Here is a 12233-nt window from a genome sequence, read left to right on the forward strand (position 1 = left end):
TCTATAAGTACCTTTACATTTACTTTTACATTTACTTTGCAAAACCAGGTTGTTTTGTGATAGGCAATTTTGATGTCGCCTCACTACGTTTTGTGCCCTTGCCTGTCGCGGATAGTTGGGCCACCCACACGTGTGTGGCACCGTTTTTATTGGGAGACGCGAGGAAATGCTGGGTGGTAGGAAATTTGTGTCAGCCCGGTGATGCCACAACTTTCACACACAAAAATGTGTGAAAAAAGTGATTTTTTTAGCTAAAATTGAGGTTTCCAGGGGATTCTGGGTAAGGAAACATTGGGGGATCCACGCAAGCCATACCTCCCTATAACCCCTCGGGTGTCTAGTCTTCAGAAATATGTGGGTTTGGTAGGTTTCCCTAGGTGGCCGCCGAGCACCAGGCCAAAAACCCAGGATACCCCCCTTGCAAAACCAGGTCGTTTTGTGATAGGCAATTTTGATGTTGCCTCACTACTTTTTGTGCCCTTGCCGGTTGTAGGTACTTGGGCCTCCCACACGAGTGAGGCACCGTTTTTATCGGGAGACCCGGGGGAACGCTGGGTGGTAGGAAATTTGTGTCAGCCCGGGGATGCCACAACTTTCCCACACAAAAATGTGTAAAAAAAGTGATTTTTGTCAGCTAAAATGGAGGTTTGCATGGGATTCTGGGTAAGGAAACCTTGGGGGATCCACCCAAGCCATACCTCCCTGGAATCCCCAGGGTGTCTAGTTTTCAGAAATGTGTGGGTTTGGTATATTTCCCTAGGTGGCCGCCAAGCACGGGGCCAAAAACCCAGGTGACCCCCCTTGCAAAACCAGGTTGTTTTGTGATAGGCAATTTTGATGTCGCCTCACTACGTTTTGTGCCCTCGCTTGTCGCTGTAGTTGGGCCTCCCACACGAGTGAGGCACCATTTTTATCGGGAAACCCGGGGGAAAGCTGGGTGGTAGGAAATTTGTGTCAGCCCGGGGATGCCACAACTTTCCCACACAAAAATTTGTGAAAAAGGTGCATTTTTCAACTAAAATTGAAGTTTGCAGGGGATTCTGGGTAAGGAAACTTTAGGGGATCCACGCAAGCCATACCAAACTAGAATCCCCTGGGTGCCTAGTTTTCGGAAATGTGTGGGTTTGGTAGGTTTTCCTAGGTGCCGGCAGAGCTAGGGTTCAAACCCTACAGCTAGGCACTTTACCAAAAAAGGGTAATTTTTCACTGCGAAATCGAGGTGTGTCCACGTTGCGTTTTGTGACGTTTCCTGTCGTGGGCACTAGGCCGACCTACACAAGTGAGGTACCATTTTTCTTGGTGGACTTTGGGAACGCGGGGTGTGTGGAAATTTGTGGATCCACGCAGATTCCAGAACTTTCCACCACAGAAATGTGGGGAAAATGTTGGTTTTTTGCTAATTGTTTAGGTTTGCAAGGGATTCTGGCTAACAGAACCTGGTGGAAGGCAGTCAAGTCACTCCATCCTGGATTCCCCTGGGTGTCTAGTTTTCAAAAATGTATAGGTTTGCTAGATTTTCCTAGCAACCGGCAGAGCTATGGTTCATAAACTACAGCTGGGCACTTTGCCAAAAAAGGGTAATTTTTCACTGCGAAACTGAGGTGTGTCCATGTTGCGTTTTGTGCCGTTTCCTGTCGCGGGCACTAGGCCAACCAACACAAGTGAGGTACCATTGGGGAACGCGGGCTGAGTGGAAATTTGTGGATCCACGCAGATTCCAGAACTTTCCACCACAAAAATATGGGGAAATGTTGTTTTTTTGCCAATGTTTTAGGTTTGCAAGGGATTCTGGGTAACAGAACCTGGTGGGAGGCAGTCAAGCCATCCCATCCTGGATTCCCCTGGGTGTCTAGTTTTCAAAAATGTATAGGTTTGCTAGGTTTTCCTAGCAACCGACAGAGCTATGGTTCATAAACTACAGCTAGGCACTTTGCCAAAAAAGGGTCATTTTTCACTGCGAAACTGAGGTGTGTCCACGTTGCTTTTTGCGCTGTTTCTTGTCGCGGGGCACTAGGCCGACCCACACAAGTGAGGTATCATTTTTCTCGGAAGACTTTGGGGAACGCGGGGTGGGTGAAAATTTGGGGATCCACGCGGATTCCAGAACTTTCCACCACAGAAATATGGGGAAAATGTTGTTTTTTGCCAATTTTTTAGGTTTGCAAGGGATTCTGGGTAACAGAACCTGATGGGAGGCAGTCAAGTCACCCCATCCTAGATTCCCTTGGGTGTCTAGTTTTTAAAAATGTATAGGTTTGCTAGGTTTCTCCAGCAACCGGCAGAGCTATGGATCATAAACTACGGCTAGGCACTTTGCCAAAAAAGGGTCATTTTTCACTGCAAAATTGAGGTGTGACCATGTTGCGTTTTGTGCTATTTCCTGTCACGGGCACTAGGCCGACCCACACAAAGGAGGTACTATTTTTCTTGGAAGACTTTGTGGGACGCAGGGTGGGTGGAAATTTGTGGATCCACGCAGATTCCAGAACTTTCCACCACAAAAATATGGGGAAATGTTGTTTTTTTGCCAATGTTTTAGGTTTGCAAGGGATTCTGGGTAACAGAACCTGGTGGGAGGCAGTCAAGCCATCCCATCCTGGATTCCCCTGGGTGTCTAGTTTTCAAAAATGTATAGGTTTGCTAGGTTTTCCTAGCAACCGACAGAGCTATGGTTCATAAACTACAGCTAGGCACTTTGCCAAAAAAGGGTCATTTTTCACTGCGAAACTGAGGTGTGTCCACGTTGCTTTTTGCGCTGTTTCTTGTCGCGGGGCACTAGGCCGACCCACACAAGTGAGGTATCATTTTTCTCGGAAGACTTTGGGGAACGCGGGGTGGGTGGAAATTTGGGGATCCACGCGGATTCCAGAACTTTCCACCACAGAAATATGGGGAAAATGTTGTTTTTTGCCAATTTTTTAGGTTTGCAAGGGATTCTGGGTAACAGAACCTGATGGGAGGCAGTCAAGTCACCCCATCCTAGATTCCCTTGGGTGTCTAGTTTTTAAAAATGTATAGGTTTGCTAGGTTTCTCCAGCAACCGGCAGAGCTATGGATCATAAACTACGGCTAGGCACTTTGCCAAAAAAGGGTCATTTTTCACTGCGAAATTGAGGTGTGACCATGTTGCGTTTTGTGCTATTTCCTGTCACGGGCACTAGGCCGACCCACACAAGTGAGGTACTATTTTTCTTGGAAGACTTTGTGGGACGCAGGGTGGGTGGAAATTTGTGGATCCACGCAGATTCCAGAACTTTCCGCCACAGAAATGTGGGGAAAATGTTTTCTTTTTTGCCAATGTTTTAGGTTTGCAAGGGATTCTGGGTAACAGAACCTGGTGGGAGGCAGTCAAGCCATCCCATCCTGGATTCCCCTGGGTGTCTAGTTTTCAAAAATGTATAGGTTTGCTAGGTTTTCCTAGCAACCGACAGAGCTATGGTTCATAAACTACAGCTAGGCACTTTGCCAAAAAAGGGTCATTTTTCACTGCGAAACTGAGGTGTGTCCACGTTGCTTTTTGCGCTGTTTCTTGTCGCGGGGCACTAGGCCGACCCACACAAGTGAGGTATCATTTTTCTCGGAAGACTTTGGGGAATGCGGGGTGGGTGGAAATTTGGGGATCCACGCGGATTCCAGAACTTTCCACCACAGAAATATGGGGAAAATGTTGTTTTTTGCCAATTTTTTAGGTTTGCAAGGGATTCTGGGTAACAGAACCTGATGGGAGGCAGTCAAGTCACCCCATCCTAGATTCCCTTGGGTGTCTAGTTTTTAAAAATGTATAGGTTTGCTAGGTTTCTCCAGCAACCGGCAGAGCTATGGATCATAAACTACGGCTAGGCACTTTGCCAAAAAAGGGTCATTTTTCACTGCGAAATTGAGGTGTGACCACGTTGCGTTTTGTGCTATTTCCTGTCACGGGCACTAGGCCGACCCACACAAGTGAGGTACTATTTTTCTTGGAAGACTTTGTGGGACGCAGGGTGGGTGGAAATTTGTGGATCCACGCAGATTCCAGAACTTTCCGCCACAGAAATGTGGGGAAAATGTTTTCTTTTTTGCCAATGTTTTAGGTTTGCAAGGGATTCTGGGTAACAGAACCTGGTGGGAGGCAGTCAAGTCACCACATCCTGGATTACCCTGGGTGTCTAGTTTTGAAAAATGTATAGGTTTGCTAGGTTTCCCTAGTTGCTGGCAGAGCTATGGTTCAAAAACTACAGCTAGGTACTTTGCCAAAAAAGGGTCATTTTTCACTGCAAATCAAGGTGTGACCATGTTGCGTTTTGCGCCGTTTGCTGTCGCGGGCACTAGGTCGACCTACACAAGTGAGGTACCATTTTATCAGGAGACTTAGGGTAATTCAGATTTGTAAAGCAACTGTTATTACCTATTGACTTTCGATGCATTTCTGCCTTCCAAATGAAAGACATTGTGTAAAAAAGAAGTCAGTTTGAAAAATGACCGATATTGCTCATGATAGTATGCGTATTTCCAATTTCGAAAATGTGCAAATATCTACTGTTTCTAAACTCCATTATTTGTTCCCATTTCAGAAATACATAGGTGTCTTTCATACCGATTTTTCCATGTATACATTTTCCCACAATAATTGTTATATTCCCGGTACATAATAAAAAGCCATTGAAAATTGCTGCTCAGTTTTTGACTCTGGGTTCGTCGGGTTCTTGGTGAACCTACAAGTCCTATATATCCCCACAACCAGAAAGGTCCAGCGGATGTAACAGTATATTGCTTTCAAAGAGCTGTCATAATTAGAAGTTACAAGTGAAAACGTTGACACAAAAGGCTGTTTTTTTCAACAAATTTTCCATTTTTCCTATATTTAACTGTTAGTTTCTATAAAGAAACCTTGATGGATCTACACAAATGACCCCCTGCTGAATTCAGAATTTTGTCTACTTTTCTAAAATGTATAGCTTTCCAGGATCCATTATTGCTTCCATACCCATTTCAACCATTAACTGGAAGGAGGTTGAAAGCACAAAAAATGGCAAAAATAGGCTATGTCCCAGAAAAATGTCAAAACTGTGTAAAAAATGTTGGTTTTCTGACAAAGGTCTGTCATTCCCTAAAAGCTGGGGAAATGGTGATTTCAGCCCCACAAACCCTTTTTGATACCATTTGCAGGGAAAAACCCAAACGCTTTCATTTGCAGCCCTTTTTTCCCATTTCCCCCCCCCAACGAACAAAATTTTGCTGTATTTTGGCTAATTTCTGGGACCCCTCTTGGGGAATCCACAAGCCCTGGGTACCTTTACAATCCCCATAATGTTGGAAGAAAGGACAAACATTTGGAGTGGATAACTTATGTGGTCAAAACGTTACAGGGGCCTAAACGCGCACTACCCCAAATAGCCGAAAAAAGGCTTAGCACAGGGGGGGGAAAAGGCCTAGCAGTGAAGTGGTTAAATAGGTTATAAGAAAAGAGAATGCACCCACATACACAGATCAAAATTGCTAAATGGTTATCTATTATAATAACAATTTATGATGCAAAAGTATCTGGGCAACGTCAAAGAAATGTGCCCTTTTCACAAACTTCTTGCCTCGATACAAATATATTTGCATTAGAAAATTCAGTTTACAATAAGCCAAATAAAAGGTGACTATTCAAACCTTTGCCTTTCAAGCTGCCAGAAGTTTCACCATATGAACCCAGCTTGTTCATAACATTACTAGGCTAATTTACCAACACTTCTTCTGTCCTTTGGTGTTAAATGTAAAACTCCTTCCCAGGGGCCCCGAATTAAGGGATAAACCAGGACAGGTGAAAGTCTTACGCTAATGCCGCATAATAACTCACAGAGGGCTTCGAAATGATGACAATTGTCAGACACCCTCTTCCAATTAGAGAGGTTTAATGTTGGCACAGCTGGACTGCTGGGGGATCAGCACTGACAAAAAGCACTATTTATGGACAGATTAAAGAATGGAAACAAACAGAGTGAGAATACCAGGTGTGATCACGTGCTTATTGCAAAGCCCTCCTAGCAGACAAGACTGTCGGAAGGACAATGCACGTGGAACGCATGGGCAGAATTGAATACAGGAGGCAGCCGTATCAATTAGTGAGAAAGAGAACTTTAGGAGACATAGCGTTTGGAAGGCAGAGTGTGGGCTCGCGGGTTAAGCTGTCCAGTGAGGGGATTACTTGCATTCGCCTTTGTTTCTCTGAATTCCCACTGAGCGCCTCTTAGAACCGGTAGAGAAGATCTGAATGCAAAGCCTTACCCGAGGGAAGAAGGATCCAAGGCCACTGGGAGTCAGTCGGACGGACGTGACGCAATAACCACGAAGGTATAGTGGATGCCGGAGTGCAATGCTCATATCACGCGGAAGAAGGCCATAGTTAGCCATATGAGGGCCAAGGTGAATCAGAGGTGAGAAGAAAATAGACACATAGCTACCCTGCTCTACAGTGACCGGAAATTGAACTGGACAGTTGAGAACAGACCCTCCGGAAAAGAGGCCCAGCAGGATGAACTCTGAACCCCGACTGCACCTCACCCTACCATTCAGAAGAGATGCCCTGCTCATGTGCATGTTAATCTTCATATTCACGCTCCTTAATCAGAAGGTACGAATGTAGCGCCTACTAAAGAACAAGTGAACAATGTTTAAGCTGCATGTTTAATTTCTACAGTGTCATTTTTATCGTGGGAGCATTATGGAGCGTTTGCATTATGTTGAGAGTTGAAGTTACTATAAACTAGCATCTTATGGAAATATATGAACATTTCCAGCTTGCAACCAAGAAGGTATTTCAGGCAGCTCTGTGATAAGGTGGTCTGTACAATAGCTGATAGTCACAAGGCATTCATTAATAATATAGCGCTTTGAAGTGAGTCATTCTGAGTGTCTCTATTTCACAGCATATTCGGTTGTCATCTACAAGGTCAAATGAAGTTTCTTCCAAGCAAGCTACAAGCCATTAATTCTATTTAGCTGTCACTGGTCTTGTGCATTTTAAGTTAAAAAACACATTCTATAATTGATACAAAACCTAAACTAGTCACATTAAATATGAAATATGCTTGCACATGTTTTAACGTTTGAAAAGAGCATAATTTATTATAGGAAAAACATCTAGTAATAATGCCATTAGATGCCTTGTGTTTTCATTCTCGGAACCAAATGTCTGTGTGTCATTTTTAAAAGTCCAAGACAAGTCAGATTTCTTTAAAAAGATATTTCCTACAATTCCATCCTGGGTGAAATAGATAAGCACTTGTGAGACACAAACATACCATCCGTACCTAGCATTTAATCTAATGCAAAGTTGTAATACATATACATTTTGTGCAACATGAAAAAGTTGTATGTTCCCACAATTTAGCTAAATGATTTTGAAATTCTAAAGCACTTGACCAACAATAGTGTTGTAGTTGGTGCTATTTTGTTAAATAGCTACCGAATACCTTATTAAATGGACTGTTTTTATGTACACCAGGAACTATACGATGGAGGTTCATTTCACAGAATAATCTATTGGTCTAATTAATGAAATCTTTTGGACAGTTGTAGTCGAAGATTACTATTGAAATTCAAGGTGTTTGTTTGTCAACAGGGGTTTCATTTCACCAGACTCACAGTGACGACAGGGGTGAAAACCTATCTTCTTTGATCTTAATGACAAGTACATGTTCTCGCTTTTTTCGTTTACAAAAACTACATCATAAATTAATGCCATTCAACATCGATTAATAATTCATATCTTTAAGAAACATTAAAAAATGTGTTACAAATGAATATACCATGGTACACTTTGTCATATATGCCACTGAAAACAGTGGGTCCTCAAAGCTACCGATTTCCGACACACACAGCACATGAAGTGCAGTTTAAAGGGTCTATCCACAAAGTCATGAGGCTGCAGCATAGTTATAAATAGTGAATGATAACAAACACACATGCTAGAAAAAAAACCCAACAAAAGCTGTAGGCTTTTCTGTATGTCAAAAGAGTTGGGTCAGGTTGGTGGAATCACAGTGGATGAACGCAGTGTATTAGACTTGCAAGCATAGTATTTTCTCACATTAGGTTTACTTTTGATTTACTTTAGGCCAACAGAATGCTTCTTAAAAACACCTGTGTGACTGAATATACATTTGTGTCTCCTTCATAGACTGTATTTTGCTGGCATGACCTGGACAACACTGAATATGACTGTTGGCCAGTAGATCAACCCAACGAACACAATATGATCGACTGCCTGGGTTAGTGTCTTAACATGTTTCTTGTTGGTATTTTTTTTTAGAAATATACTGAATGGTTTGTGTACAGTTTGTATCACTCATCCATACAAGATATTAAACATAGAACCGTATTCAAATTATTTTAAGTTATTCTTCGAAAATACATACAATATCTACTTGTATTCTTATATCTTTTTCCCAAGACTGCTATATTTTAATTACATTTCTTTTGCCAATGTATTACAAGCATTCGATTTTTTTTTAAAACACATTTTATTGAAAGTTTTGCCATCAGCAAAACGTTACTAGTACAATTATGTTTGCAGTCATCCAAAAACAATACTATTAGGACCAAAATATCCAAGTACAAAATACCATTTAAAGCAAAATCAGTCACAAAAGTTCCAACACCCCATGACTCTCCTCCACCCATTCCCCCATGAGTCGCACCATCAAAAACTTCAAATGTTTCAAGTAGTACTGGGTAACTAGACATTTACCCAGGGCTCTCTAGCTGTCAAGATTTCACACCACTGGAATGCAACGGGTGGGTAGAGAATAGTTGGAAGACATGTTCCACTGTTCTACATCTAAATAACCAAATGTTGTGGAGGAGGCGGTGCCGGAGAACCCTCCGGTGATGGTGTGTGGGATTACGCTTCCTGGTCTTTCAGGCTACCTACTAAAGCCTCCCAGGCTCTTGCTACTTCTAGTAAAAACAATCACATCTGTGACTTGAGGTGCAGGACCTCCCCCTCTCATCTAGCCCGTCGCTTGAGCTCCTTATGCCACATAGCGATTCAGGGATCCGCGGGCCTTCCAACGTCTTGTGATATCCCAATTAGCCAGAATGAATGCTAGGTCTTGGATCCTGCAAGTAACTTTTGTTATGGAGGTATGTAGAAACCCGAAGAGTATGCAATGGCTGATCAAACAGAGAACTCTTTGGAGATGGTATCTGCTACTACCATCGTGACCTCCTCCCACGAATCCGTCAATTGGGAGCATTCCCATAACATGTGCTTAAGTTCCGTCCCCATTACCCCTCATCTCAGACATACTGCCTCCTCCATATGGAAATACATGTTGATTTGTCCTTGGGTAAATTAAGCCCTCGAATGTTGTAGTAATGGATCAATTTAAATCAAGGGTTTTTATATACTTTTGTTACCTGTTCCAGTATCTCTGCCCAGTCTTTTTTGGGTATGGGGAGCCCCAAATCTTCCTCCCTCCGTGCTTTCAGAGTGTCTAGGGACCGAAGCATGTCCCCCCCCTAATTGCCTGATAAAGGCATGTGACTGCTTTAACTGTACCCGCCAACAAAGCAATATATTGGCAGGTTTTGCGGTGAAGTGATTCTGTTGTTCCAGTTTTTAAGTGTTTTTGGAAGGCTATTGTCCCGGCTCTCTGCAGCAAGAAATGTCCCTGTGGAAGGTCAAATTCTGATTGGAATTCCCCAAAGGGTAGGAGCTCATTAGTTTGTAACAAGTCCCCCACTGTTGTCACTCCTGCAGCCAGCCATTCAGTACGTTTCTCCCAATTTCCCCCATCGGGTAAGACCTTTAACAACATGAGGGGCAGATTGGGGCAGTATGGGAATCGTGTTCATGTTTTTTGTAAGCCACGGATCCAGCAGCGTCGCATGACTGTAAGTTTCTGTACGGTCCAGTGTTTGCCTGCCGCCAACCACTGTGTGTACCATTGGAGTTGAGCCACTAAATAGTAGGACTTGAACTCCGGAACTGCTAATTCACCCTCTCCCGGCGGGAACTGCAGTTTAGAAAGGGCTACCCGTCTCTGGCCAGAACCTCACAGAAATCCTGTGGTCAGGGATTCCAGATTTTGGAACAAAGCCCACATGGGAAGTACTGCAAATAAATATAATAGTCGGGGGAGAGCTATCCTTTTAAGTAAAGCTACCCTTCCTGCCACTGATAATGGAAGTGTCTGCAGAACTCTGTGCTCGACCTTTATGATCGAATGGCCGAATTTAAATTGCCATCTAGCAGGTCCTGCCTGTCATGATAAATATTGACCCTCAAATAAGTGAGGCAAAGAGGTTCCCACCTCAGCACCCCCAGTCCCTCTGGATAACTATTCGCCCTCATGGTTAATAGGTGGGATTTCTGCCAATTTACTTGCAGACCTGAGAGTGAGTCAACGTTTTCTAGTATTGCTCTAGCCCCCGCTAAATCCGTGGTCAAGTCCCTGAGGAATAATACAAAGTAAACTGCATATAGGGCTATGCGGTGATGATGGTTACCTGTCTGAATATCCTAATAGCTGTTGCCCTCTTGAGAAAGGCTGGCCAACCGCTCTATTGCCAGGGCAAACCACACTGGTGATAAAGGGCACCCCTGCCTGGTCCCCCATTCTACACTGTAGCTCTCGGATGGTTTGCCCTGTGCAGACTCTGGCCTTGGGGTCGGTATATAACAAGTGGGTCCACTCTACAAACCTGGGCCTAAGCCCATCCAATTGATGAGCTCATATAGAAAACCCCATTCAAGAATATCGAAGGTCTTTTCAATGTTGACAGCAAATATGGCCGCATCTTCACAGCCATAGAGCTTGGCCTTCATCACTGTCAGGAGACAACGGATGTTAAGCAAAGTGTTCCAGCCGAGTATAAGCCCTGCCTGGTCAGGGTGTATTTGTCTGGGCATAAGAGAGAGAAGTATGGAGGCTAAGATCCTGCTGAGGATCTTGTAGTTGAGATTTAGCATCAACAGCAGTCTGTATGATTTGCTGTCTTCAGCCAGCTTCCCTGGTTTTAATAGGGGCACCACTAGCGTCTCTTGAGTTGAGGTTGGCATGTGACTTGCAGTTTTAGGGTCTTTATAGAGTTCCGCCAATTACCCCTTGGAGCAGTGGGTCCTCTGACGATTCTGGTTTCAATTGCCTTGTGGGAATTCTCAGTGTGGGGTGTTTCCATCCCAATTGTAATAATTAGGGGTGGGTGTAATTTGCGTAATTGCTTTTCGCAAAATTTCGTGAAACGGCCGAAAATCTCCACGAACACGCGAAATTTCGCGTGCTCGCGGAGATTTTGGGCTGATTAATGCGTTACTGAATTTGAGCTTCAACTCGGGCACCTGCTTTATTTATATCTGTAAGTGCTTCCTGTTGAGGTTTAATTTTTGTGACAGGAGCATCGTGCCAGAATGAATACTGCCCTGCATATTTACCCAAGAGGATGCCACCGTTTTGTGCAATACCTCTACTCAACTGGAGTACTTTCTACTGGCTAATCAGTAAGTGCTACCTCGTTGGGTAAATGTATAGTGCTTTTCCTACACTACAGCTGCGTAAAGGGCCAGAAGAGTTGTCTCCTGTGACCATGTGTGTCTGTAACTTTGCCACCGCGCCGCCGGGCGCCGGGGTCTCTCGAGTGAGCTGTCCATCATAGTGGGAGAAAGGGCCGGAAGACGTTGAACACCACTGGTGTGTGGGCTGGGGCCAAACGGGCAGGGCTTCCATGCAGTTCACATGCCTCTTGTTTATAAAGGGCCAAAGACCGATCAGAGCAGCAGACGAGGAGACAGAACCTACTGGTGTCAGGAACTACACGGGGATTGCACTTGAGAAACTCATGGGTGCACAGAGCTCCATCAAGGATTACAGCAAATTGTTGACGGAAGATATGGGGAGAAAGCACACCTGCCTAGCCTCCACCGTGCTCACAAATCTTTTGTGCTGATTAATGTGTTACTGAATTTGACCTTCAACTCGGGCATCTGCTTTATTTATATCTGTAAGTGCTTCCTGTTGAGATTTAATTTTTGTGACAGGAGCATCGTGCCAGAAGCTATCCTGCCCTGCATATTTATCCAAGAAGATGCCACCGTTTTGTGCAATACCTCTACTCAACTGGAGTACTTTCTACTGGCTAATCAGTAAGTGCTACCTCGGTGGGTAAATGTATAATGCTTTTCCTACACTACAGCTGCGTAAAGGGCCAGAAGAGTTGTCTCCAGCGACCATGTGTGTCTGTAACTTTTGCCACTGCGCCGATGG

The 12233-nt window shown here is 44.0% G+C and overlaps 1 protein-coding gene across 1 annotated transcript in view; it reads left to right on the forward strand.

Annotated features, from left to right (window-relative positions):
* The first annotated feature begins 6157 nt into the window (after positions 1-6157).
* Positions 6158-12233, forward strand: part of LOC146834616 (atrial natriuretic peptide receptor 1-like) — a 961499-nt gene continuing 955423 nt past the window's right edge. The window contains exons 1-2 of the mRNA XM_085602083.1: positions 6158-6598; positions 8147-8237. Coding sequence (XP_085458209.1) covers positions 6500-6598; positions 8147-8237 — 190 coding nt within the window. The 5' untranslated portion in view covers positions 6158-6499. The remainder of the gene's footprint in view (positions 6599-8146; positions 8238-12233) is intronic.

Source organism: Triturus cristatus, chromosome 4_2 (assembly GCF_964204655.1).
Source record: "Triturus cristatus chromosome 4_2, aTriCri1.1, whole genome shotgun sequence".
Lineage (NCBI taxonomy): Eukaryota > Metazoa > Chordata > Amphibia > Caudata > Salamandridae > Triturus > Triturus cristatus.